General features: G+C 55.6%; 8 protein-coding genes across 8 annotated transcripts; 3 read left to right on the forward strand and 5 right to left on the reverse strand.

Moving 5' to 3' along the window:
• Nucleotides 1-2,443: 2,443 nt before the first annotated feature.
• On the reverse strand, nt 2,444-3,799 carry ACRALDRAFT_1081404 (uncharacterized protein; the record flags this gene model as incomplete). The annotated part of the gene is made up of 1 exon (XM_071019153.1): nt 2,444-3,799. One exon carries the CDS (start codon nt 3,797-3,799, stop codon nt 2,444-2,446), a length of 1,356 nt encoding a protein of 451 aa, XP_070873348.1.
• A 706-nt stretch (nt 3,800-4,505) lies between these two features.
• ACRALDRAFT_1081405 (uncharacterized protein) lies at nt 4,506-7,504 on the reverse strand. The gene is made up of 5 exons (XM_071019154.1): nt 6,838-7,504; nt 6,046-6,690; nt 5,814-5,975; nt 5,308-5,736; nt 4,506-5,213 (listed from the first exon to the last, which is right to left on the reverse strand). Exons 1-5 carry the CDS (start codon nt 7,450-7,452, stop codon nt 4,623-4,625), a joined length of 2,442 nt encoding a protein of 813 aa, XP_070873349.1. The 5' UTR covers nt 7,453-7,504; the 3' UTR covers nt 4,506-4,622.
• A 227-nt stretch (nt 7,505-7,731) lies between these two features.
• On the forward strand, nt 7,732-8,261 carry ACRALDRAFT_209731 (uncharacterized protein; the record flags this gene model as incomplete). The annotated part of the gene is made up of 4 exons (XM_071022830.1): nt 7,732-7,779; nt 7,831-7,912; nt 7,980-8,122; nt 8,172-8,261. 4 exons carry the CDS (start codon nt 7,732-7,734, stop codon nt 8,259-8,261), a joined length of 363 nt encoding a protein of 120 aa, XP_070873350.1.
• Nucleotides 8,262-8,689: 428 nt separating this feature from the next.
• Nucleotides 8,690-11,024, reverse strand: ACRALDRAFT_1070143 (uncharacterized protein; the record flags this gene model as incomplete). The annotated part of the gene is made up of 5 exons (XM_071017739.1): nt 8,690-9,852; nt 9,942-10,319; nt 10,375-10,547; nt 10,611-10,663; nt 10,827-11,024. The coding sequence occupies 5 exons, from the start codon at nt 11,022-11,024 to the stop codon at nt 8,690-8,692; spliced, it is 1,965 nt and encodes a 654-aa protein (XP_070873351.1).
• A 2,640-nt stretch (nt 11,025-13,664) lies between these two features.
• ACRALDRAFT_1049758 (uncharacterized protein) lies at nt 13,665-16,525 on the forward strand (the record flags this gene model as incomplete). Its single annotated transcript, XM_071015612.1, has 4 exons — nt 13,665-13,807; nt 13,875-14,068; nt 14,146-15,605; nt 15,648-16,525. The coding sequence occupies exons 1-4, from the start codon at nt 13,781-13,783 to the stop codon at nt 16,523-16,525; spliced, it is 2,559 nt and encodes an 852-aa protein (XP_070873352.1). The 5' UTR covers nt 13,665-13,780.
• A 377-nt stretch (nt 16,526-16,902) lies between these two features.
• Nucleotides 16,903-19,333, reverse strand: ACRALDRAFT_2021146 (uncharacterized protein; the record flags this gene model as incomplete). The annotated part of the gene is made up of 7 exons (XM_071020050.1): nt 16,903-18,640; nt 18,690-18,788; nt 18,859-18,928; nt 19,009-19,021; nt 19,070-19,076; nt 19,103-19,266; nt 19,295-19,333. The coding sequence occupies 7 exons, from the start codon at nt 19,331-19,333 to the stop codon at nt 16,903-16,905; spliced, it is 2,130 nt and encodes a 709-aa protein (XP_070873353.1).
• Nucleotides 19,334-21,140: 1,807 nt separating this feature from the next.
• Nucleotides 21,141-21,855, forward strand: ACRALDRAFT_2028768 (uncharacterized protein; the record flags this gene model as incomplete). Its single annotated transcript, XM_071020555.1, has 2 exons — nt 21,141-21,229; nt 21,327-21,855. 2 exons carry the CDS (start codon nt 21,141-21,143, stop codon nt 21,853-21,855), a joined length of 618 nt encoding a protein of 205 aa, XP_070873354.1.
• A 1,045-nt stretch (nt 21,856-22,900) lies between these two features.
• On the reverse strand, nt 22,901-25,584 carry ACRALDRAFT_1063198 (uncharacterized protein). Its single transcript, XM_071016750.1, has 3 exons — nt 25,198-25,584; nt 23,866-25,038; nt 22,901-23,751 (listed from the first exon to the last, which is right to left on the reverse strand). Exons 1-3 carry the CDS (start codon nt 25,336-25,338, stop codon nt 23,551-23,553), a joined length of 1,515 nt encoding a protein of 504 aa, XP_070873355.1. The 5' UTR covers nt 25,339-25,584; the 3' UTR covers nt 22,901-23,550.
• Between the last annotated feature and the right edge of the window lie 242 nt (nt 25,585-25,826).

Here is a 25,826-nt window from a genome sequence, read left to right on the forward strand (position 1 = left end):
AGAAGGCAACGTGCATGCCTCCCTTGGCGGGGAGGATACGAAACGACGTGGACAAGAAAGATAGAGTCATTGGCAGCAGCAAATGCGTTCATGCATGACGAGCTGGATATACTACACATACATGGCCGATTCGGTCAGCCTTTCTTTCGGTTTACTCGGCGTTCCCAGTTTTGCAACGGACAGGATATCACAAGGTCCGGCGATCATAATGGAAAGGTATGGCATGCTCTGAGAGGCGCTCAAGGTAGGGAGTGAGTGTATGCCATGCACTGCTGGTGAAGTCGTCTATCCCTTGTCAAAAGTTGATCCTCCTATTGCCTCGCTGGTGAGAGTGTCTGTCTCTGCTTACGTTCCTCTCTCATCTTAGCCTTGGCCCGAATTCTTTCTCGTTTGTTTTCATTGTGGAGAATACCAAGGGGCCAAGCCAATTGTTCACTCGATCTCGACGTGCCGGAACGCATACGGGACCACAACAATCCGGCGACGCAACGTTCCTCGATGTTCGAGCCTCGACATGCCACCATTCTTCAGCTTCTTGCTAGACCAGACCCTCCGGACAAACGGGATTGAATCTAGTCCTTGATGAATCTACATTCCTCCTGGTCTGGCCGCTTATACAAACATGGGAAAAGGGGCGCCGTTCGAAGGACCTAGATCCCCGGTTACTCCAGGCCATGGCATGCTGTCCCTTTTCTTCCTTCGATTGGGATATGTGCGATTTGATGAGACTTTGGGCCTAGTTCAAGTTCATGCCTCTCGGTGCTGTGTTTGTCTTGGAACTCTGGCCCATCACGACTCGCGACTTGGATCAACTGTGCCACCTCCCACTCGTCCATAAAGCTTGGGTGTTCTGACCTTCTCTTGACGCTTTTCTTTCCCTCTCTTCTTACCCAACAAGCTTAGATCGTCTTTTGTATTCTCAGCCACGGGCTCTTCCACTCTTTCTTTCCCCTTTTTGCAGACACGGTCACTCGTTGCCTCGTCCACTCATTTTCTCTCGTTTGCGCTACTCACTCCAAGTCGCTCCCTCGGCATTAGAACGCTACCTTTTTTTTCTACCAAGATCGTTATATACGCCAACATGTTCGCCAAGTCTTTCACCTCTCTCCTCGCCGTCGCCGGCGTCGCCTCGGCCGGTAGTCCCCTCATGGCTCGCGTCCCGGGCAACGGCACCATCGTCACCACCACCGAGGTCGTCACCGCCATGCCGACCTGGTGTCCTTACCCCTGGAACACCATCACCTGGTCTGACAAGACATACACCGTTGAGGGTCCGACTTGGTTCACCATCACCGACTGTCCCTGTACTCGGACCTACGTTTGTCATCCCTTTTTTCTTTTTGCTCCTTTTGATTTTCCTTCCAGGAATCAATGTAGCTGACTACGACAATAGACCACCATCTGCACCACCGATATGCCCAAGCCTCCCAAGCCCACGGGTGACGGCCACGAGAAGCCCCCTGTTCATCCCGAGCCTTCCAAGCAGCCGCCTGTCCATCCTGAGCCTTCCAAGAAGCCCCCTGTCCATCCCGAGCCTGAGCCCACACACCCCGAGCCCGCCGAGCCGACTTATACCCACATCGAGGTCAGCGGTGCGGACGCTGCTACGGTCCGCCAGGGCTTGCTGGCCGGCGGTCTCTCCTTCGCTGCTGCAGCTATCGTCCTAGGTGCTGCCGGGTGGTAAACCAGAACAGAAACTCTTGGAAGCTCTTATGAAGGTCCTGCACTGCTGGGTCAGGCGAGCTTTGTCGGGTTTTGGTGTTGCTCACAGACTCTCACCAATGAGCCGTGGCAATATACTCTTAGAAGAAACAGTGGTGGTTTGGACTCGGTCACCCGGTTGCTTATTGATTCACTGGAGAATCGCAAGCGGGAAACGGCCGGGGACAAGAGGAATGGGTGAAATGAACTGGGGATTTCCTTTGTCAAAATTCTTGTCTATTTTCTTGCCTACCAAGGTGCCCTTGACGGATTGGTCGAGGGTCCGTCCTATGTACACAAAAATGGTATAGGATCTGTTCTCCCTTTGAGGCATCGAGTAAGGGAAAGAGAATAAAATCGAATATGCCCGTTACTTTTGCTGTCATTCTTTGCCTGTCCCAGAGGGGCTCGCTCTGTCATATCGAAATAGAACACCACGCTCTATCGGGAATTTGACATGATAACAGTTGGTTCCAATCTGAAAATGATGCCGTGATCGCAGCTCGTGAAATTCAATTGAAAAATAAAATAAAAAGCCCCATCGTGCGCCGTGTTTCCAATGCAACTCAAAGAAAAGCAGGGGTATAAGAACCGCCAGCGCTGGTACCCGGGCCCAAATACACAGAGATAAGAGGCGACGTAGCCACAATGCCTCTTTGAAAACAATAAAGAACCCATTTTGTCTTGAATATGACACACGCATCATGAGAGGCCGCGACGGGACGTCACGTGCACCAGAACATCATCGTTCCAGCTCTGGGCATGGTCGTCCGTTGGGTTGGACCCGTGCAACCTTCCCTGCTACCCCGGGGCGGAGGGCGGCAGGGTGTTGGGGAGGGAGCTCGTGGATTCGCTTCGGCGGCGGCTGTCGGTCATCCGCCAACTCGGCCACGGACTCATCTTGGTGGTAATGTGAGCGTAGCGTTTCGTGCGACGGAGCGTAAAGGTTGCGTTTCACGAGGTCCGGGTACGTATTGGCGGCGATGTTTCCCCGCGGCGGCCCGGCCCTGCCGGAGGATGGGCGGTATCGAGGACGCGGGGGTGGAGGTTCGTGGTCGAAGATGAGGTCCATGCCGTGGCCGGCAGAGCCGTTGGGCTTGTGTCGGATGCGGAGAGGCGAAGGGACATCGCTCGGCGAGTGGATCTCGGACCTGTTCCCTGAAGATGACGTGGATGCCGTGGTTGGTGTGAGGGATGGTGTATGGTCCGCGATGGATAGCTGCGAGGGGTAGTAGTGGTGCAACCGCGAAATTCTGGGAGGCTTCGATTGCATCTGGGGTGGTTGTGACGGGCTTGTCTGAGAATAGTGAACGCCGAAGCTGAAGTTGCCCTGCTGTTGCTGTCTGTTCTGTTGTTGGTAGCTCGCGCCGCCATGAGCGAGATCCTTGGTCCTACTGTTCGCGTTTCGACTTCTACTCCCGTTCCTCTGGCTTGAATCACCCAGCTCATGCACCATCCGGCTGTCAGACTCCACAGGGAAGTGCGTATCGGCAGATGGCGGGCGTGGGGGTCGCGACGGCGTCATGGAAGGCAGAGTACGGTTGACCCGACCGCGAGGTTCCGGGCACTGAGACGACGCCACCCCCGCCCGAGCGCCGAGCATCTTGACGAGCACATGGTGGCTCTTCTTCAAGGTCTTCTTGACAAAGGAGGCCATGAGGATGTTGCAGCGAATGTCCACATCCTCGCGGACGTAGAGGCCGGTTTTTGGTGCGCCGAGGCCCAGTTCCTGGGGTTCCCGCGGCTCGCCGGGAAGGGTGCCGCCGACGGACCATCGGCTGCGAATGTCCAGGCCCATCGGGGCATAGCAATGTGTCTGTAAGCCGCCGGGCAGGTCGTGGAAGGCGCAGGTATAGGTGACGTTGGAAGAGGCGACGGATATACGGGGAAGGTAAGAAATCTCATCGGTGAGGGAGTACCAGATGCAATGCTTCTCGTCTGGGGGCGCGTAGGCGGGGGGAGGAATGGGATGCCGCTCCTTGATAAGGGGGTTAAGATCGATCATCTCCAAATGGTTATGGAAGAAGTCGATGACCGTCTCGCGTGAGACGTCGGGTGGAAGCGGAGTGATGGTTGTAAAGGTTGTTCGTTTCAACATACTGGGCGGGAAGCTGGACGGACTGATCAACTACCTGCGAGGAAAGCTGGAGGGGAATTCTGAAAGGGACACTCGAAAGTCGGGCACTACGGGATGAAGTTCGGAGAAAAGAAAGGAGGCTAAAGAGGGAAAGGTAGTTTGAATGAAAGGAAACGTTGGGAAGTAGGGTTAGATGGTGAGACGAACTGTGGCAGTGGGTTTTGTTTGGCCCTCTCGTCACCTGTCGCAACGTCTTCTTTTTTGTTCTCCTTATTCCCTTTATTCGGGTATGACACGGCTGAATCCTCCGACCATTGTTTAAATTGGTATTCAGAGAAGGAAGTGGCAGTATAAAACCCCTCTCCGTGGCGACCATGAGACTCCAGTGTTGGGAGCAGGGATCGGCGAGTCGAGCGAATCCTTGGTCGGGAAGTTCCATCTGTTTTACACTAATGTAACAACGAGTCAGTGGAGTAGAATGGAAAGATAAGAGTCCGTCAAACGTATGCTCTGTGCTGTGCGACATGATCGGCAACAGGAAGAAGAGAGCGAGTGACGAGAGAATGGTCGAGACTCAAAAAGACGCCATGTCATGTCGGTACGTATCCAGGTATGACGAAAGGATGGAGAGGCGTCGTTAGCGTGGGGCTTAGCATCCTTCCTTTGTGGCTTGCTGCGGCACATGGCATGCAGGACCCACTTTACCGGGTTTGGGCTGTCCCAAAATAGATCATGCAGGTACGGATTCAACCACGTGCCTTATTGACATCACAGACCTATCGTTCGTTCCTGATTCTACACGGCACCATCGCCGTTGAGCCGACTTGCTTCTACCTTATGCACTTCACACCTCCTTACACCACCTCGTCAACACCTGACTCAGCTTGGTCGCCAGCGGGATCTCTTCCAAAGCAACCGCAACCTTCCACATTCTCCCTTCCAACCCACCACGCGTCCCTCCCCCCGACATCCGGCCCCCGCCAATACCGGCCGGCAGCAGCAATCCGAGCGCAATGAGTCGTTCCCAAGCCACCACCGCCACCCCCCGGCCCCAGACCCGCACCCCGCCCCCCAACGCCATCATCCCCGAGCTCGCCGACTGCACCCGCTGCCGCCCCATCAGCGAGGCGTACTCCTCGTACGCCATGGCCAGGTTGATTGTGTCCGTGTGCGCCACAATGTCCAGCCGCGCCGCGGCGATCAGCAGCGCCAGGTCCAGCTCCGACAGCGACCCCAGCAGGTGGATCTTCGAGCTGGGTGGCGCGAGCCGCACCATCGCCGCCCCGGACGGCGTCGGCGGAATCTCCAGCTCCAGCGAGCTCGGCGACAGCTTCGTCAGCGGCAGGATGCAGTCCGACCAAAACGCCGACGCCGACTTGGATGTGTAGTAGTGGTACTTTAGCAGTGCCTGGAACGACTTTTCATTGTAGAGTTCCTTTCTTATGTCAGTGAGGGTTTTCGGTTAGGTGGCTGGGGGATGGGTGATTGTTTACCGCCGCCACAAGAACGACCAGGGAAAGGGTACTCACCTCTATCATCCGGTTCCAGTTCTGGTAAAACCGGTCGTGTCCCTCCACGCTCACATCGATCCCCTCCTTCTCCATGTCCTCCTCGTCCACCGTCAACCCCTGCTTGCAGACCTGCCAGTAGGCCGGGTAGCTCTTGGGCGGCGACAGGTACACGTATCGATGGCTAAAGCGGCTCTTCACCCGCTTCTCGAGCATCTCCACCACGTTCAGCCGCGTAGTACACCCGAGCACCGCGATGGGCGCCTTCCGGGACTGCGCAATGTCGAAGAGGTTGTACAGAAGCGTCTGGCGCGGGTGCAACGCGAACATGTCGAATTCGTCAATGACGAAAACCACCGCCCGTGATGTCACGCCCTCCTCGGTTTGCGTAATCTCGGAAGGATGGGATAGGAGCGCCAGTAGCGATGCCATTGTGTCCGCGTAATTCGACTGAACCCAGGCCAACTCGTTAGCTCTCGGCTTCCCGACTCGATCCAAAAAAGACCGTGCGAGTGTGTTCCCCTTACCCGGTTTGTAGATCCGTCTTCCACTTCCATCTCCTTGCCAAGCTGTCTCCAAATCTCTTTCAACGCCAGTTTGTCGTCGGTCTGGATGAACCCGTTCAATCGAATCACGTGGAACTCTTGGCGGTGATTCGCAGATAGTTCCTCTATCGACTTTTCCACCAGCTACAGACACGTTAGCAGCGCGTCAGCTTGGTCCAGAAGAATCCGCGCCGGCAGGGTCATCCGTCCTTACCGTAGTCTTGCCGCAGCCCCTCCCTCCGATAACGAGCAAGGAATTGCCCTCGCCGGAAAGTACTGTATGTTGAAGCAGCTGGTGCACGATTCCGTAGGGTTCGTCCTGGTCGATCAGCTTGATCCGCCGCCTTCCCGTGCATCGATCCAGCAGCACCCTCTGCAGAGAGCGCAGGTGGCGTTCGAAATTGGGCACGTTGGCACCCTCGGCAGCCTTGGCGTCCTTGCGCTGTACGCACTCCTTGCAGAACCAGTCGCCTTCTGGGATCTTAGGAACTCCGTAGCACTTTTGATGGACGGGCACGTCACAGCCGTCGCAGAACAAGATTTCGTTCGGCGGGCGGGAATTGGGTTTCGAACAGATGGCGCAGACTTCATCGTCTTCTTCTTCTTCTTCCTCCTCCTCCTCCTCCTCCTCCTCTTCATCTCCTTTCTCCTGTCCCCCTGCTGGGTCGTCCGTCTTTTCCTGCGGTCGCGCAGGTTTGGGTTGCTGAGTTGGCTGCGCCTTCACCACATTGGTCGTATCCCGTGGCGGCTCCTTGTTGTCTTGTTTCTTCTGCTTCTCCGGCTTGGGAATGTCTTTGAAAACGAGAGGTGTCCCCTTGCGGCTTTCTGGGTCCCCAAAGGTGACATTTTTCCGGGGTGTCTGCCGATCGCGTTTGCTAGGCGTCAAAATACCCTTCAGCGGCACAGCTCTGGCACCACCTAGCTTTTCCTTCTGTCTATTTGCCGTTGGGGTGGTCACAACCGATCCTGACCGGGAGCGTGATGCGGACCCCCTACCTGTGCTCACCATCATGTCCTGCGCCTTGGCTGTGAGCGTCCTACGTCTCCCACTCGATCGCTGTTTCAGAGGTGACTCGTCCGCCGCAGCCGCACCCGTTTCGCTGTCGCTGGTCTCATGGGTTTCGCCCACCAGATCATCCTCGTCAGATGCATCTCCTGTCGTTTGTACCAGCCGTTTGGAGACCCTAATGTCGCCCGTCCGCTTGGACCCATTCGCTCGCTGCGTACGCCCGCTTTCCCCTGAGCTGGCTTTTTTGCCCTTGGCTATCGGAGTGTGTACGCTCAGTTCATCTTCGGAGGCGAGGATATCGTATGGATCGTGCTCGTCGTGAGGAAGCGCCTTCGCGGTAGGTGATTGGGCAGCGCCGTTGGCCGTTTGAGAGCGGTACTTGGGCCGTTCTTCACTATCGGAACTCGGAATTTCGTAAAGGTCTCCGGTGCCGGTAGACCGAGACTTCAAGCTGGCGATTGTTTTGGCGAAAGAAGGTTTCGGCGTAGTGGGCGAGGAGGCGTTCGCCTGGTCCAGCTTCCGCCTTTTCGAGGACGATGCAGGAGCAGCATCGTCAGTCACTGTCACTGCTCGGCTTCGCTTTGGGCGCTGTGGTGCCCCATTCTGGCCCATCTTCGACCAGGACTACCACCATCAAACACTGGGCGACAAAAGGCGGTAGTGCACAATCCGAGGCAATTCAAGTAGGTATGTGTACGGTTGTCAAGGTTACTAAGATTGTGGGATGAACACATAATTTCAGACGCGATAGGCGCGTCGAATTACTTGATTACATAATCATACATCGCGAAGCATGAAATTGGCGGAGCTGTACGAAGTAATTAATAGGCTAATAGCGACCTACCTGGCCAACGTGAACAAAGATAAATCTGGGAGGAACGGTGGGAGTTAATGTCTAATTACGAAGTTGTCGACATTCCTCATTTCTACCAGAATTCGGTGGTCAATTCAGACAAGAGTACTTGAGCATGATACGTGGGAATGGGTCAGATGGATCAGCTGAGCCTCGGCGGGAGCAAGCCTAACCTAACCGCCAGTTGTTCGTCTTCTCCTACCTACGAAGAGGTCGCCAGTGACTATCTGGGTGGCTATCGCCATAGACAAGCAGCGTCTTCTTCGTGGCCTGACATCAAGTCAAGAAACAATGAAAACGAGGTTCAAGATCAAAAATTACACCCGCGATGGCCCCGAAGGACAATCGAAAAAGGCTGACTCCGCGATGTGCAATGCAGGCCGTCCTCCTTACTCCGAGGCCTTCATGAGCGCCCCGAAGTCGAGCAAGGTAAGTATGAAGAAAGGAAAGGAGAAAAAGAGTTGAAAAACGGTGGGAGGTGGGAGACATATATACTATTTGGCGGGGCGGTCAAGCTCGGCAGATCAGTAACTGGAGGGAAGTGCGATGCAGGGGCACATTCCAATAAGCCGAATACATACATGTAAGTATGTACTCCGTATGTGTGCTCACATTACACGGTACGTCGTCCATCGCGAGCGTCTCAAGATGCCCAACAGATGACCAAAACTCGCACATATGGCGTTTTAAAATAAAACTGCCCATAACAGTATGGTCCATTTTATGCTATACTTGTATGTAATGAGGAGATAGTTTGCGTAGGTAGATATTAAATAGAACACAATAAAATTTGAATCCCATAAAAAAAAAAAAAAAAAAACCCGCTCGCTTGCCTGATGTATCCTTGTCCGAAGACGAAACCAAAACAGAGTCTACTTTTCGCCTGTTCCTATATCTACAAATATTCATTCCCTTGTCCAAAGCGCCGTACATTCAACGTACTAGTGTCTGGAATCGTTGGCAGGCATTTTGACAGCATAAGAAGTCTCCTGGAACTTACACCGGACGATAACCCCCCTCGCCGGAGTATTCGTAATATGTAGCCTGTGGTCCTGGCTGCTGACCAGGCTGCATGCGACTCGGCACGGAGTCGGTCGACGCGGCGTAGGGTTGAGGCGGATATTGATACCCACCGTCGGGCCCGTGATGCTCGCCCGGGTCATACTTGGACGTCACAAGTTCCGTTTGCTGCTGAACGAGCTCGGGGTCCTGGCTTCCCCTCTTGGAGAGGAAGCTGAACTTGGGGAAGCCAAAGATGGGCTGCAGGCCCCGCAGGTGGTTCATGGTGAGGACGACCAGGTACGCGAACAAGATGGTCGGCAGGATCCAGGGTGTCGCGCGGTAATTCTCCAAGTGGGCAAAGTCATGGGACACGACGGCGACGAGGGCGATGCCGATGCCGATGCCAAAGTTGATGGTGGTGCGGATGATGGCCCAGCGGTTCCACGTCTCCGTGCGCGAGATGCAGTACAGGAGGTTCGCGAGACATAGGAAGCTGCCGGCACAGACGAACGTGTACTGGAAGAGGGTGCGGAACCGGACAAAGTTGCGCATGCTCACGCCGAAACTAAAGCTCAACTCGTCCAATTCACCGTCGGATTCGGGTATCTCCTCCTCGGCCTGGGCCTCGACAAAGTCGACTCCGTACGAGTTGTACACGACATTGTCCAATGTCAACAAGATGCTGACGGCCTGGGTGAGATAATCCCTGAACGCCGGGTGTGCGTAGATATCCTCTTCCGGGGGGTTAGTACCGAGGTCCGCCTGCATGGAGTCCCAGTCGATTTCGCCGATAGCGGTAAGGGCATTGCTGATAGCTTCGTGTTGGAAGGTATACTTGGGCGTGTACCTTTCCAACATGTCGGTAGTGAAATTGGAGGTGAGGGTATAAATGTCGTCGAAAGAGTCGATGTTTGAAAGTACCGATTCGAAGTGTTTGATCATTTGCTGTCCGTTCTCGGCTCCTTTCCAGAAGATGATGAGCTGGGCGGCACCTTCCATGAAGAGAGTCATGGTCAGGTGGAGAGGGAAATGGAGAATCGTCCAGGCGAGCTGACGCCAAAGGGGGAGATGCAGGTGACGCATCCAGTCGAAGTAGACCATGAAAACGATGTAGACGGCCGCGACGTTGGCGGATACCAGCCCGATAGTTCCGCCAGCTAAACAGGTGGATGTTAGCAACAAAAACGGAGTTAGGACAAGGGGGGGAAAGCATCAAACTGATGCACATCGAGTCGAGGCGACTTACTCCACTCGTCATGTCCGACGGCAACAATCTTGGTGATGGCACTGCAAGCAACGGCAACGCCTTCGCCGAAGATGATGAGAGTCAAGAGACTCGCTCTGCGGATAAGATGGGTGCCCTGGAAGCTGAGGATCTTGAAGCGGACGGACAGACCGAGGTTCATGAGCACCTCGGCCGCGCCAAGGACATACCAGGTGTAGAACACGCGGCTGTTGCCAGCGCTGAAGCGGAACGTTACGCCGAGGTACACCATGGCTGCGGCAAAGTTCAGGCCGACCATGATGCAAAGCGGTAGGATGGAGCGTTTGTACTGTCGGATATGCAATACGATGCTCGAGTACTCGACGGCGAGGCACAGACGCGAAACCATGAGGATCAGAGCTGTACAAGGAGTCAGTACCCACACCCATCAGTAACGGAACGGTGGCTGTCATACAGAAGGTTCGGAAGACTTCCAGCTGCTGGTCACTCGGGTCGAAATTGGGCGAGGTCACGGTAAAGCCGACAAGGACGCCAAGGTGTACCGCGCGCGCCGCGCGCTCGAAGATGCAGTCGGTGACAAATCGAACATCGTACATGCCGGTGAGGAACCATGTTATCCAAAGCAGGCTGGGGGTCGTGGTCAGCATTGGCGATTTTCCAGGTAGCGCGCGAGGGGGAGCCTTGGCTTACCAAAAGAAGCCAATGTAAGACGAAAGACCAGACAAACTCGCGACCATCTGGTTCTGGTTGAACAAGTTTAAACACTTTTAAGGACAAACGAGGTTAGTATTTCGAAATGCATCGCGCTCGGTTGAGATGGAGAGTCCTTACAGCCTGTTTCAACACAAGTCAGTACATTGCTTCAGTAGAGGAAGAAAAAAAAAAGGGCAAGGACTTTAAACATACTGCGAGAAAGAGGTCATAGAAGACTTCGAGGTTGGTCGAATCGGCGTTTCGCAACAAGATGGGTTCATCCTCGGGGTCAGAACGATAACCCAGACGACCGACCACGGTGTCTACACTTTCCACCCCTCCTTTGACCGGGCTCTTGAGCAGCTTAAGCTTCTCAGGAACCGGGTCGTGGATCTCTTCCTCGACTGCCATGATGTCTGCTCGCGCGTCGTAGTTTGGGGCCTCTTTGCGCACTCGAGTGCCGGGCTTGCTGAGGCGAGAGGTGATGATCGACTAACTACACGAGACCAGAAGCGCCTAGGAGAAGGGACGAGCCGGGTATAAAAACCAAGCGCGACCTCTTCCCCCTTGTCTGCCCGCCCCCCATCATTTTCTCGCAGAATCCAAGGCTGCCGCCGTGGCTACCAGTAGACGAGGATCAAGCCTGCGGGAGCGCAGCCGCGAAGGGTGAAACTACCGGGAACCAAGAAGACGGTGACATCGTCAGATAACAGCATGGCAGAGGTGGACCAGCATGGTGGCCCCCTGTTCCCTGCTGCTGACCACAGTAGCCAAACTTGGCGAGTGGTTTGTGGCCTCACTCGTCCTATTGAGGGAGACCTAGACTGACTCCTTTTTCTTTTCCATGTTGCAACAATCTTGGTCTATTGTCTATGTTGTATAAGGCCACCATTCCGGCATCATCCTCCTCTTCTGTTGTTCTTCTTTTCGAATAAGGCCGTGATGGGGATATCGTGGAGACTGAATTTGGCTAGCCGCAAAGTAGCTGGGAAATTTGGCAGTAGAGCTCTTCTTTTTCCATGAGTCGGGATTGGTCGGCAGCTTCCGAATTGAGTCTCGAATTACAATGTAAGTCTCGACTATAGCTAGCTCCGGATCCCTGTCAATTTCAGGGTTCAGTACCTTTCTTGTCGCTGGCCCGGCCTTTCTGGGCATGTGTACAAAAATAGAAAGCAGCAAGGGTTCGATGACTAAACTAACAAGCAAGAAACGGTGATTGGTAGCCTTCATAGTCGTTGATTCCTATGGACTGTTGACGCAGCTAAATCTTGCATTCTTACACAATGCAACGTACCTGTTCTTGCTGTACTGGACTAGGTATGAGGCCTCGAGTGGCATTTTGGGTAGCACCGCCTTTGGAACCCAGTCAGATGGCGCGGTCTTCCCTTGGGTTGGCCATCTCCTGTCGCTTATTTGAGTTGCATGTCCGTGCCATGTTCATACAACGTACCTTATTAGACGCGGTAGTGCACCTAGGGCCCGTTCGAGCCCTATAAAAAGCACCCAATGAGTCTAATGCCGCGCTAGGTAACCCTACGAAAAATGTTTTCATGGACCGATTGGGCCCTGGCCCGTTTGAGTAGGTTTTCCGTACCTAAGACGAAAACGACTGGGGTTGATGCGCGACCAACTCAAAACAAGCATACGAGTACTCCAAGCATACGAATAGAGAATTCTCACGTCAGCCCTAAAAGCAAAAGGCGGGACAGGGATGCACCGTGTCATTTTACATCTTCAGCTTAAGCTTGGCACCACCCCTTGCTGGTTTTCTTGCGCTATTGTCGCCGAACGGACAGGTCGACGCCCGCCGATGATGATCGATGAGCACTGGACTACCCAGACAACCGATTTTATCTTTGGAGATGAAGAAAGCTCAGGGGTTGAGACTTTTAGTTCCTGCCAGCCAGGCGCATCTTGGGTTTTAAATGCATCCAGAGAAATATCCTGCAGGTCGTAATATTCTGAATACCGGTAACATTTTCGCTGCCGGTAGCTTCAGTCGCCCACGTTGTTACCTGCTTCGTCAACTGCGTGCGCCGTATGCCTACATACAGGCCACGTGCTTCGACGAGAAAGTTTGGGCCGATAAGGCTAAGTACCGGGCTGGGATATTTCTGGGATCCCTCAATTGCAGCTCGCGTTTCATATGCAAAGATACTCTACCGGAAGAGGGAAGATAAAGACGGCCATTGGCTCACTTTAGATGCATCATCAACGGTCTATGCGCCCTGCTTACGTTACTCTCCCTAGGTAGGTGGTCAGCACCCTTCGCTTGATATTGTCGACCTGCTCACGAATCATTACTGCTCTGTAGTTACTCCGGTCATAAGGAGCATATGAGGCCCGGGCCGCTACCGGTCTGCGGCACGCAAACAAATAGTCTCTCCCTTCTGATGCCGGAATTGTAAAAGAGAATGGCAGTCAGATGGATTCTTAGTGGCTTGCCACTCTACTCTACTCCGATTTGCTGCCAACGTCGTCGTTTTCTGCCCTGCCCACCAGTAAATACCTACTCTATTCATGAATGTCAACGCCAGATCAGGACTCGCGATGTATATCCACCGTTGCGCTTCAACACCAGTCGTCTACTCTCTTTGTCCGTAAGCTTATCTGACTCCTGCCCTTGACTCGCTGCAGCAGGAGCAGAAACAACCTGCTCAGGCGATCCTAGGCCTTGATTAGCAGCAATGTTCCATTCTTTTAGCTCCGACTCTTTTCCCCTGTGCACATGCAATACTTCAATTAGTCCCTGAGAGCCTCAGATTTCAATGCCGAGAATACCAAACAAATCATCCAAAACTCACTCAACGGCCTATCTATGATACCTTGTGCCTCCGAGTTGTTCGTCCCTAGAAGGGTTCGTGTTAGTGAGGACAGTGAGAGAGGCAGAAAGTACACGGTGTGATGAGGTACCTAGGTACCTCAACCCAAGTGGTGTATTAAGTAATCACTCTATTCAACACTAGGCTCCATTGAGGAAATGGAGGAGCTGGACCCAAGACCACCTTTTCGTTCAAACTACTTTTTCCTCCCCTCCATCTCTTGCTGCTTGCAAGCTCGTCGCGATTGTGGCCATTTCAACCAACACTCACGGACCACAGATGTCGCGCAATCGTTTTTGAAAACCGACTCCAAACAATTAGCATCGGAATCAGTCCATTGTCACAATGGCTCGCGGAAGGAAGAGACACTTCGTACGTCCCTCGCGCCGTCGCGTTGATTCGCAGCAATTTCCAATGCCCCTCCTAACACGAATTGCAGAACAAGGGCCAAGCGCGCCATAGCGGACGTCGGTCGGACAGCTGGAAGCCACATGCCGAGATTGAAAAGGTCCACGAGAAGCTGCAGAAATACTATGACAACCTCCTTCAACTCCCCGATGGAGAGAAGACGCAGTTCTGGGAGGCTCTGAGGAGAGAGCTTCCCAACAGCTTCCGATTCGCGGGCTCCAAGAGGTGCGCCAGGTTTTCCATGCGATCATGGGTGATTTTTTGGAAGCGCTCCTGCTGACACATGATGCGCAACCCTGCAGTCACGCGATAGCCGTTAGGAACCTTCTCAAGGAGAGGTACATGCCCGAGATCGTCAAGATCGAACACGCCGATGGCAGGAAAGTCGAGCCTCCCAAGCCCGTGCCCTGGTACCCCAACGATCTTGCCTGGGACATGACCACCCCGAAAAACGTCGTGCGCAAATTCGCGCCCTTCGCCGCCTTTCAGAAGTTCCTTGTTTCCGAGACGAGCATTGGTAATATCTCCAGGCAGGAGGTCGTCAGTATGATCCCGCCCCTAGTCATGGACGTTCGCCCAGGCATGACCGTTCTTGACATGTGCGCGAGCCCGGGAAGCAAGGCTACTCAGCTCCTCGAGATGATCCACCAAGGCGAGGAGGCGCGTATCAAGAAATTCCTGCGCGCTTTCGCCAAAGAAGACGGCCTTGATCTCGGCGTGCAGACCGAAGAGGAGCTCGAGGTAGATGGGGACGTCGACTCCGCCGACGACGGTCGGGCTACGGGACTTCTCATCGCCAACGATGCCGACTACAAGAGGTGTCACATGCTGGTTCATCAACTCAAGCGGCTGTCTTCCCCCAACATGATCGTGACCAATCATGATGCGACCATGTATCCTTCGATCAGGCTTCCGTCGGAGCCCGGGACACCGGACAGGCCGAGATACATCAAGTTCGACCGCATTCTTGCCGATGTGCCTTGCTCCGGAGACGGGACGATGCGCAAGAACATCAACCTCTGGAATGACTGGACTCCCAACAGCGCCGTGGGTCTGCACACCACGCAGATCCGGATTCTGGTCCGCGCCTTGTCCATGCTCAAACCGGGAGGCCGCGTTGTCTACTCGACCTGCAGCATGAACCCCGTTGAAAACGAAGCAATCGTGGCCGCCGCCATTGCCAAGTGCGGAGGGTCGGAGAAGGTTGAAATCGTGGATTGCGCCAACGAGCTCCCGGGCCTGCAACGGAGACCGGGTCTCAAGACATGGAATGTCATGGACAGATCCGGCCGGATCTGGGATTCGATGCAGGAAGTCAACGACTTTCTCCAATCCGAAGAGCGCACCAATATCCCAGGCAAACTAACAGAGACCATGTTCCCGCCGCTCGAGGGTAGCGCGGGTGCCGGCCTGCCCCTCGAACGCTGCATGCGGGTCTACGCTCATCTCCAGGACACTGGCGGCTTCTTCATCGCCGTCTTGCATAAAAAGGAGGAAGTGAAGATTCGCCCCGACGAGCCCAAGTCGGCTAATGCCGCGAAACCTGATGGAAGTACAAACTCCCCGGCGGCGGACTCCCCGGCGGTGGACTCCCCGGCGACGGACAAACCCAGCGACGTGCCCGAGACATCCGATGCCGTCGTAGAGGCGCCAGCCGCGTCCGAACCGGAAGCCAAGGCCGGCGAAGCAAAGGCGGATGGAAATGGAGACAAGGGACCGGCGCCATCGAACGGATCGAAACGACCAAGAAGCGAAGAGCCTGCTCAGTCCGAAGCGCAAGAGTCGAAGAAACCCAAATTGGAAGACGGAACGGAGCAGAACGTGCCCAAGCCCCAGCCACACGCGAGACCCGGCAGGAACCAGCACGGTCAGTTCGAAGAGCCGTTCAAGTTTCTGAGTCCGGACCACGAGGTGTTGCAGAACATTAAGACCTTCTACTCCCTCTCCCCCCGGTTCCCCCAGGACCGGTTCATGGTGCGGAATGCCGCCGGCGATCCCACCAAGGCCATCTACTATACGTCCCAGCTGGTGAAGGACGTCCTGGTAGAGAACGAAGGCCGCGGGGTGAAGGTCGTCCACGGTGGGGTCAAGATGTTCATGAAGCAGGACGCCCCGTCGGCGGATGTCTGCCGGTGGCGGATTCAGTCCGAGGGCATGCCCATCATCGAGGGCTACGTGGGCGAGGACCGCGTGGTCCGGCTACACAAGAAGGAGACTCTCCGGAAGCTTCTCATCGAGATGTTCCCCAAGATTGCGGACGGCGCGTGGGAGCAGCTGGGGGAGATTGGAGAGAGGGTACGCGATATCGGCATGGGGTGCCTCGTTCTCCGGGTAGAGCCCGACGGCACCGAGGAGGGCTTCACGGAGCGGATGGCGCTGCCGCTCTGGAAGAGCGTCCATTCGCTCAATCTCATGCTGCCCAAGGAGGACCGGGCCGCGATGCTGCTCCGCATCTTCAACGACACGACGCCCCTGATCAACCGGGCCCTCCAGAAGGAGAAGCAGGCCAAGATTGAACAGCAGGAGAAGGAGCAACGCGCGGGGGAGAACGGGGAGGAGGCCGAGTCGAATGCCGCCCAGGAAAACGGCGGGTCCGCGGGCGAAACGGCGGCTGCACAGGATGGTGCGACGCTCGAGGATGTCGAGGATGCGCCGACCCCTGAAGGAATGATCAGTGATTAGACGCCGCGAGAGAAAATGGAGAAGAACATTTGCGGATGTATGGGCATGGGGATACCTGACGAAGCGCAAAGACACTGGACATCGCGTGAGTCGCGTGGCAATTTAAGTGATGATTGCTTACAGTCGCCTATACAGAGCGTAAACGGGCGACGTGTTTTCGCTCCGAGCTGCATGGCAAGCCGTCGACGATTTTGATGTACACTAGCAGTGTTGGGGAGGAGGAATAGAAAATCGTCGCTATATACACGTGGTTCATGAATCTTATAACACTTATATTTGCTGCTTCTATAGTACGTGGAACGAAACGTGGGTGATTTACAAGGTATCGTATAAATACAGATTTACATGTCAGGGATATCCGGATCAGACATCCGGATCTATTCGTCCAGTAACCCTACAGTCCAGTGGACGATGCGGTCGACGCCATGACCGTTGATGGCGCTCACGGGGATGGCGGTGCAACGCTTGGTCCAGGCGTCGGCAATACCGCTCGGGTGCGGTTCGGTACCCTTGCCGACATCTTCCAGGTAGGCCTGCAGGGCGCGGAAGTTCTCCTGGGTGTCAGGCAGGTCGCCCTTGGTGGCGACGACGAACCACGGCTTGGCGGCGATGTGGAGGCCGCCCGAGGCGCGGTCGGCGGCAGGAGGCGCAGGCGCAGGGACGACGAGAATGCGCGGTTCGTCACGGGCAGAGGCAGGGTGGCTGCCGGGGCTGTCGAGGTCCCAGTCCACGCTGGCCTCGGCGGCGCGGGCGCGGTCCTCGTCCTGGCGCATCTGGGCATAGAGGCCGACCTCGCGCCAGAGGGCCTTGAGGGCGGCGACGGCGTCGCCGGCGGAGAGGTCGACGACGAAGGCCAGGACGCCGGCGCGCTCGACGTGGCGGAGGAAGGCGATACCCAGGCCCTTGTCGAGGTGGGCGCCCTCGATGAGGCCGGGGATGTCGGCGACGGTGAAGCGGGTGCGGTGTTCGGTGGTGGGGGCGTGGTCGGGCTGGTTGTCGGCCGAGGGGGGTTGGCGCCTGTAGGAGCGGACGGCGGGGCGGCCCTTGTAGGTGTCGAGGACGACGGTGCCGATGTTGGGTTGCAGGGTGGTGAAGGCCCAGTCGCCGACGCGGGTGCGGGAGTTTGTGAGGGCGCGGAGGAGGGTGCTCTTGCCTGCGTTGGGGAGGCCGACGAGGCCGACGTCGGCGAGGAGTTTGAGCTCGAGTTCAATCTCGAGGGTGACGGCGCGTTCGCCCTTGGTGGCGAATATGGGACGCGGGTGCTCGCGCGAGACGAAGTGCGGGTTGCCGAGGCCGCCGATGCCGCCGGCGGCGAGGAGGATGGGGGTCGGGGTCGGGCGGGAGAGGTCGAGGTGCAAGGGAGCGGGAGGTTGGTGGACGAGGCGCTCGCGGCGGCGTAGGCGAGGGAAGTAGATGCTCCGGACTTCGGATCGGGATGCGCCCGGGTAGACCAGCCATTTGTCGCGGTTGGGTTCCTCGGGCTCCGGGTCGTCCCTCTCCGCTTCTTCTTGGAGCTGGCGCATCTTCTCGGGGGTGAGGTGGTGGTCTCCGTCTTCGGCATCGGGGTCCATGAGTTCCCTGCGGGCCAACTCGGCCTCGCGCTCGCGTTTCCTGGCTTTCCACATCTTCTTCTCGAGCCAGATGGCGCGCTGGCGCGTGGCATCCTCGGCGACGGGATCGACGCGGTCCAGCTCGCGGAGCACGGTGCCGACGGGGACGGTGATGATGACGTCGTCGCCGCGTTGGCCGGACTTGGCGCTCCCCTGGCCATTCTTCCCCCTCTCGGCCCTGATGAAGCGCCGGCGGGCGAGCTTGTGGAGCGACGTCTCGCCGTGTACGGCCTGGATGTAGATGTTCCCACCGTGGCCGCCGTCGCCGCCGTTGGGAGGGCCTTCGGGTAGGAAGAGTTCTCGCAGGAAGGAAATGCAGCCGTTCCCGCCGCCACCGGCGTACAGGGTCAGCTGGGCCTTGTCTGCGAAGCTGGGGGCCGCATAGTCGTCGGGAGCCGGGTTGAGGCGAGTTGATATCGGTTCCTGGGCGACATGGGTTGAGCTGTGGCGGCGCGAGGGGGTTCTGAGGAGGGACTCGGCTGCGACTTGATGGACGACGTTTGTCCTGGTGAGGAAGAAGGGAGGATACAGAAATGGTAGGAATAGAAAATGACCGCCTGGGCACCTTGGAGCCATGGCGGCTAGGAGGAGACGGGTCTGACTGTCTGAGCTGAGCTGCCTTGAAGATGCAAGTGCGGTTGAATGTTTGCTGTCTGTTTTTTGGAATGCACCGTCGGATTTTGGATCGTGGCTGATAAGATAAGATACGGTTTACATAAGCACATCTTATCGGAGTCCGTTATTACTAAGGTAGAATGGAAGGGAAGGAGCGACGATGAGCAAGAGCACTTGCCTATGATTGAGGGGTTCGTTCCCGTGATTTCATGGCTTGAATTTATATGTAGGTAGGTACCTACCTATGTTAGAACGTACGTACTTCGTACACCTTGACAATACTACGCACTCCTTTGCCTTAGTCGAGGAAGTGGCCAACTTGTTCCCTATTTCATGCCACCACTCCTTTCACCATTCGTCTGCCATAGCAACGAACGTACTTCGTACGTCCTCGCCCTGTAATTCCGTACTTTGTTCTACCCTTGGCCATAAAACAGAGCTCCATGTTGCGGTAATGTCGTCGAAAAAGCGAGAGCATTGACCGCCGGAGCGGCAATCCAGTCTCACCGACACCATCTCGATGGCATTTGCAACACGATTCCACAGGCGGCCATGATACTGCCCTCCGAGTTTGAATAACCATGGGCATTCTCGAGGACTGTTGATATATCAATGACAATGCAGTCTCCTATTGTCACGCAGACCCATCTCCTAATTTACAACTCCCTCTGGGAACAGACAACACAGACCCATTGTTTTCGGGGGCCAGACGTTCAGACGTCCAGACCTGCAGCAACCTGCAGGCGAGCCGAGGTCGGTGGCTGGTAACTATTACCAACCAGAGAGACACGACGAGACCCAGCGTGGGCGTCAACTGGCTCATGACCCCTAATTGACCACGGTCATAGGCCAACCATCTCTCTCCAGCTGCACCTCCGCAACTTACTATGCAACAGGTGCAGACCGCCTTGAGGCCCAATTCCCAAATCCCGTTACTACGTGCGGGCAGCAAGCGGGACCGACAACACACAAGGAGCAGCGAGACGAGGGACGAGGGACGAGGGACTTGAGACGAGAAGACTCGAGACGGCCAGGACGGCTCACCTCTTTTTCCTCTCCGACCTCCCCTTCAAAACCCCCCACTCTCTCCTTTTCCTGTTTCTCTCTGTCTTCTCTACGAGGATACTGACATGGTAGAACATCACACGACTTTTTCATCTTGTCCCAAGCTTGAAATTCTTCCCCCACTCAATACCACAAAGTAACAGTGGTCTCAACTGCTACCGCCCCTCATCAAAGGTATCCTATTGGGGCTTCTATTGACCAGATTTGGCTACAGCTCTTGTGTATTCTTGATTGATTTTTCTGCGCCCTAACAACGCTCATCTCGATTGGTCCACCATCGCGCATCTTGCATGCGACCACCAGCTGGCCATTCGAGCCACGACACCGTCTTCTGCGAGCCTCATCCACTGGCCTGCCCTTTCGACCCTTCCTGAATCCGGCACCAGTCTTCGTCTCGCCTTCGCAGATCGATCTGCTGTCCCCCCCCTCTCTCCCCACGTTTCCCACCCCCGGTTCTGCCGCAACCTCGTCCCTTTTTACTCTTTCCCCATTGAACGACCGACCGACGCCCGTTCCGTTCTGTTCTCTCCAGCTGTTTCTCCCCGCGAAACGTGGACTTGCTTCCTCCCTCTCACTTCTCCCCGCCAGGCATAGTCGGCATACACCAAGGACCAAGATACCACCACGCTCTCGTCCCTCGTTCGCTGCTCACTTGCCCACGTCGGTTTCAACTGGACGACGAGACTCGTTCGCTGCTTGCTCGCTGTACTGCCACTGCTACTGCTGCTGCTACTGCTGCTGCTGCCGCACCTTTGCCTCCCATCGCCTCCTGCTCCGACCCTGCAGGATACATAGCTCCTCCTACTGGGACTAGCTACGCACTACGTCCCTTTGGCCCTCGACACTCTGGCCCTGCTGCCCACCAGTCGTCTTCCTGTCCGTCGCTGCCCGTCGCTGACAAGCGCACTCAAATACCTCCAGGTCAGTTCGCCTTCCCTATAGTCTTCTCCTCTCCCTCTCCTCTCCCCCTTCTCCCGTTTCTCCCTTTACCAAAAAGAAGAAACCCCATCTCCCCCTCTTTATATCCAGAAAACCCCAACTTTCGTATTAGGAGGAGACCCTTAGACCGAGGGTCTTCACACGGAAAGATGACCATTGTATTGGTGCTGGAACCACTTTGAGCTTCTTTCTTGTATTACTATATCTTCAACCCCCACTCTTTCCGTGCTCTCCTACGGCCTACTTTCTTTTTAGCCTTCGTCTCGTCTTGGGGATCCAAACCCCTTCCATTAGCCATGGCTAAGATGTATGCCAGAGATCATATTCCGCGAAAGGCACTCGTGAGGATGGACCCTGATTGTGCCATCTGCCAGGCACCGGCCACCATGGCCTGTGACTGCGAGGCCAAAGGCCTCGAAGTCGCCATCAAACAGGCGGAGCATCGGATGATGCAGTCCATCTACAACGATATCCGGTTCGTACTCCCCTCCCCTCCCGGCGTTGCTTGTCGTTCAAGCTCTTTTGCCAGAGATGCGATGCTGACCGGGGGATGGTTCCTCCTTTGCGAGCAGGTCTTGGGTTAGGGCCCATGCGCAAGACTACATCCTCGAATACTTCCGCCGCCTCACAGAGCGTCGAAAGGCTTCCCACATGGCGCACCTGGATCGCATCTCGGCCCATGCCTATCACTATTACCATTCCCCGCCGCACCCCAACGAGATTGCCGCTGCCCAGGCCGCCCTGAAGCGCGGCATCGACGAAGACTGGCAGGCCAGCGTGCAGCGGTACCCCGAGGTGTTGGAATATTTCTACAGCCTGGTCGAGTTGACATTACCGTCCGATAATGAGCCCGCCGTAAAAGACCCGCCCCTGGGTGGGCCCAACGGATCCAGGAAAGCATCCCGCAGGTCGGGCGGTTCCGGCGCGCCCCCCAACATAACCGCCGGACCGCTTCAAGAACGGGACCCGTTGTCTCGGAGGTCACCACCCCCGATAGAAGCCCGACCCGACAGGAGAACACCGGGGCCCAGGGAAAGAAGGGCATCCTACAGGGGCCCTCCCCCAACACAGTACTATGCACCTCCTCCATGGGGCGCCTGATTACGTTCTTTCCATGTTTGAAATACATTCCAAGATACCCGCTGAACCACGGTTGTCCAGGCCACGATCTGGACCTGCAACGCTCATATAGGAGCTTTTCTTTGTTTCTTTTCCTTATTCTCTTCTTGTTTCTCTTTTATTTTTATTCATCTTTTTTTTTCCTTTGTCTGTGTGACGACCCTTACGAGATGACACGAACGGCATGATATAGGCATCATGAAGACGGCGCCGGGCATTCGCATATCAGGCCGTAATGGCTCTCTGTAAAGCCATTCGCCTCCCTCCTTGTTGGTTTTATTTTCTCATTATTTCCGAGGGACAGGCGGTGCCACGCCACTGTTGAAGCAGCGTGGAATCGGCCGATTGACGGGGGAGGCATATTTCAATCCGGCCGAGAGACACGCGAGACCTGGCCAAACCACCAAGAATCGCACACGGCGATGGGACTCTCTAATCACTGGTCCCCAGCATGACACGCAAGGCGGAGTCATTTTATAAGGATTAAGGTGGCAACGGCAAAGTTTGTGTGAAATATGTGGTTGTTACTAAATAATTCATAAAAACACTCAAAACATGTAAAGAAACCTCCCTCCTCTTCTGAACCTGGCTCTCAAAACTCCATGACTGGGTCAGATGGATCACTCATGACCACGTATCGCGCACCACGTTGCGTTTTTGATCTACGCTCAGCCACTCATAGCAGCAGCGTACAAGTTTGGCCAACCCACTTGATATGTAGGTATGCTGCCGTCCGGCATGCTCTTCCCCGCAATCTCAATGGCGGAGAGCGCATTACGGGGTGCGGGATGACGCTTGTCTGTCCATCTGTCTACGAAGTATCCATGGCCGGATTCCCCGCGATATATGCAAGCTAATTACGAAGTACTATCCGCTCCCTGCTGCAAGCGGCAGACAGGCCCGACTGGATAGTCGATGCCCAATCCGCTGACCGCGCTAGCACTACTACCTTAGCTAGTCCTGGTCCGTCGATGGTCATGAAGCATTCCCGGGGCCAAGAGAGAATCAAAGTGTGGCGGCGCATTTGCTAAACCCAAAGTTCGTGTTCGTTTCGCTATCATCAAGTACGAAAGAGAAGGCTCGGAAATTATGAAGGGAACCAATACGAGAGAGAAGGCTCGGAAATTATGAAGGGAACCAAAAAAGAAAACAAAGGGAAAAGGAAACCGCCGTCATAATCCATCCTCGCGTCAGCCGCCCTTTTCGCTCATGACACTACATACTCCCTGCTCTAATACAGATATTTCCGCTTTTTCATTTTTGGTCTCTGTTTGCCCTTTACCACACATGTCGAAGAGGAAAGAGGCGGCTAGGTACACCCGTCACACACGTAACGAGAGGGACGTGTAACGTCCATACCTCGCAAGTGAACAGAAGAAGAGACAAGGCAGCAAAGAAAAGGTGGGAGAAAACGACCCATTACTTCCGGCCTATGCAAACAGCTGTTTAGAGTTTCCTGGACTTTGTGCTCCCTTGACCGACATGCTGAAAAGTGTAGAAGACTTGTCGGTTTTTTCTTTTCCGTTTTCTTTCTTTGCTTTTTGGCCATTCCCTCTCTTTCAGTTTCCAAATCCCCAGTTGCAAGGCCATCATAAAATATTGAGTTGGGTGGAGTGTCTAGGAACCGCTTCTGTCGATACGAAATGGTGAGATGTATTTGTTGCTGACGGAGGTCGTCTATGCCTTCTCGCCCTCCTCAACAGTCGTCTCCTTCAGGTCCTTGGTCACCTCCTCGACGGCCTTGTCATCCTTGTCATCGGCTTCCTTGACGTCCTTGGTGGCATCGGTGCTGTTGGTGCCATTGGTGCCGTTGGCACCGCTGGCTTTCGCCTCTTCAGCCTCGAGCTGTTCAATCTTCTTCTTGGCTTTCTCGATATTCTGTTGAAAAGAAGACGGAATTGATTAGCTTCAATGCCCAGAAATCACGAAGAAAGGAACGACAAGAAAGAGAAAAGAAAAAAAAAAGAGAAGAAAAGAAAAGACAAGACTTACACGCTGAGTTTCAGCAGCCTGGTCCGCTTGCCAGTGAGCGAGCTTGGCCTTGACCTTCTCAGCCACAACCGGGACGTCGGCAGCGCTCATGGGCGGATCGATGCCCATAGAAGCACAGTCCTCGACCACCGAGGGCGGGCAGTTGAACTTTCCGCCTTCGGCAGCGGACGAGGCGGCACCGGAACCGCCCTTCTTGCCCTTCTTCCCCTTCTTGACGGCGGGGAGGTACTCGTCCTCGCGATCCTTCTTGCTGGCAAGCCTGGTGCCCTGAATGTTGGAGTCGTCGACCTTGCGCTCCGGCTGGGCGCCCAGGCCGCGGTTCGCCAGCAGCGGGGCCTTCTCGACCTTGACCGACGAAGGGTCCAGGAACAGGAGCAGGCCGTTGGCCCGGCGGATCTCCTCGAGGTAGGCGGGCTCGCTGGCCTCGGCGAGCATCCTCTCGGCGTCGGCCTTTTTGCGCTCGCGGACGTAGCGCTCCTGTTCGGCCTTGCGGCGCTCGCGGGCCTTCTCGCGGGCCTCGCGCTCGTGCGCCTGCGCCGCCTTGCGCTGCTGCCAGTACTCGTCCTTGATCTGCCGGATGGCCTGGTACTTCTCCTGCTGCTCGGCCTGGAGCCGCGTGCGCTCGTCGCGCAGGCTCGACAGGTTCTTGTAGGCCTCGTCCGACTCGGCCTTGATCTGGTCGAGCTCGGCCTGGAGCTTGGTGTACTGCTCGCTCATGGCCCGGGCCTCGGGGTCGTCCATCGAGTCCTTGATCTCCTTGATCTTGGCCTTGAGGTCGGTGATTTGCTTCTCGGCCTCCTCAAAGTGGGAAAAGTTCTTCCGCTGCTTCTTGAGCGACGAGATCTCGGCAAGCGCCTTCTTCTCGTCGACAATCTTCATGGTGCCCGAGTTGACCTGGGCTTCCAACCTGTCGACCTGGCGGTCCAGCTCGTCGATGCTCTTGAAGGCAGCCTTGGAGCGGGCGACTTTCTGCTCATTGATGCGGCTGCGCAGCTGTTCGTCGAGGCGCTTGATCTGGTCGAGCTTGCCGGTGCGGGCGTTCTTCCCGGCACCCTGCTTCTGGCGAATCTCGTTGAGCTGGGCGATGAGTTCCTGGCGGCGCTTCTGCGTAGGACTTTGCTTGTCCTTATCCTTGCTGGGCATGGCAATGTCGATCTTGGAGCGGATAGCGGCCTGTCAAGAGATGGACGGCAGGAGAGACTCGTGGTTAGCTCAAGTCAGAACGTAGATCGGGGAAGTACGCCTCCACATTGCGTCGGCAAAGACAGCGCAGAGCACCCATTGAACGGCATGGGGACAATGGAGGTGAGTTTGCAACGTAATGCCACGTACCAGCTTGTCCATGGACTTCTTGTGATCGGCCTCGGCAGCTTTCAGCTTCTTCTGGTAAGCAGCCTCGTCGGGCATGGCGGGACGGTCCGACGACTTTGTGTCGGCCGAGTCCGCCGCAGGTACCTTCTTGGTGCCAGCCATGATGATGTCTTGTGTGTGTTTCGTTGTGGTCAAGTCGAAGCTGCAGCGTGCCGACGGGAGAGGACCGAAAGAGGGGGAGGGACGATGGATTGTAAAGTGGCAGGAGTTTTCTTCAAAGCCAATTGGGCAAACTACGCAGTTAAGCAAGCTGCCTTGAAAAAGAACCCTCGAAAGTAAGGCCTTAAGGACAAATCTCCAGGGTCTCTCTCGGGCAATTCGTTGGACCCTGCGTGTTTTTTTGCCAACTGTAGCGCGGCCCATTCACGAAACATGTGGCACGTATTTTGGCTAGCACAATTGGCCCTGAAAATGACTAAGCTAGCGGAGGACACGGGGCAGAAGGGGCATGGTAGTGATGTACAACGTACAGACAGTAAGCAGTACATGTACCTATCTGTGTTCGGTGGTGAGTGATCATCTACCCAGTTATTTACCTTTTTGAGAACATCATGAGCAATGCCATGTGACAGATAGCAAATGAATCAATC

The sequence above is a fragment of the Sodiomyces alcalophilus genome (genome assembly GCF_042370955.1).
Source record: "Sodiomyces alcalophilus JCM 7366 unplaced genomic scaffold ACRALscaffold_6, whole genome shotgun sequence".
Lineage (NCBI taxonomy): Eukaryota > Fungi > Ascomycota > Sordariomycetes > Glomerellales > Plectosphaerellaceae > Sodiomyces > Sodiomyces alcalophilus.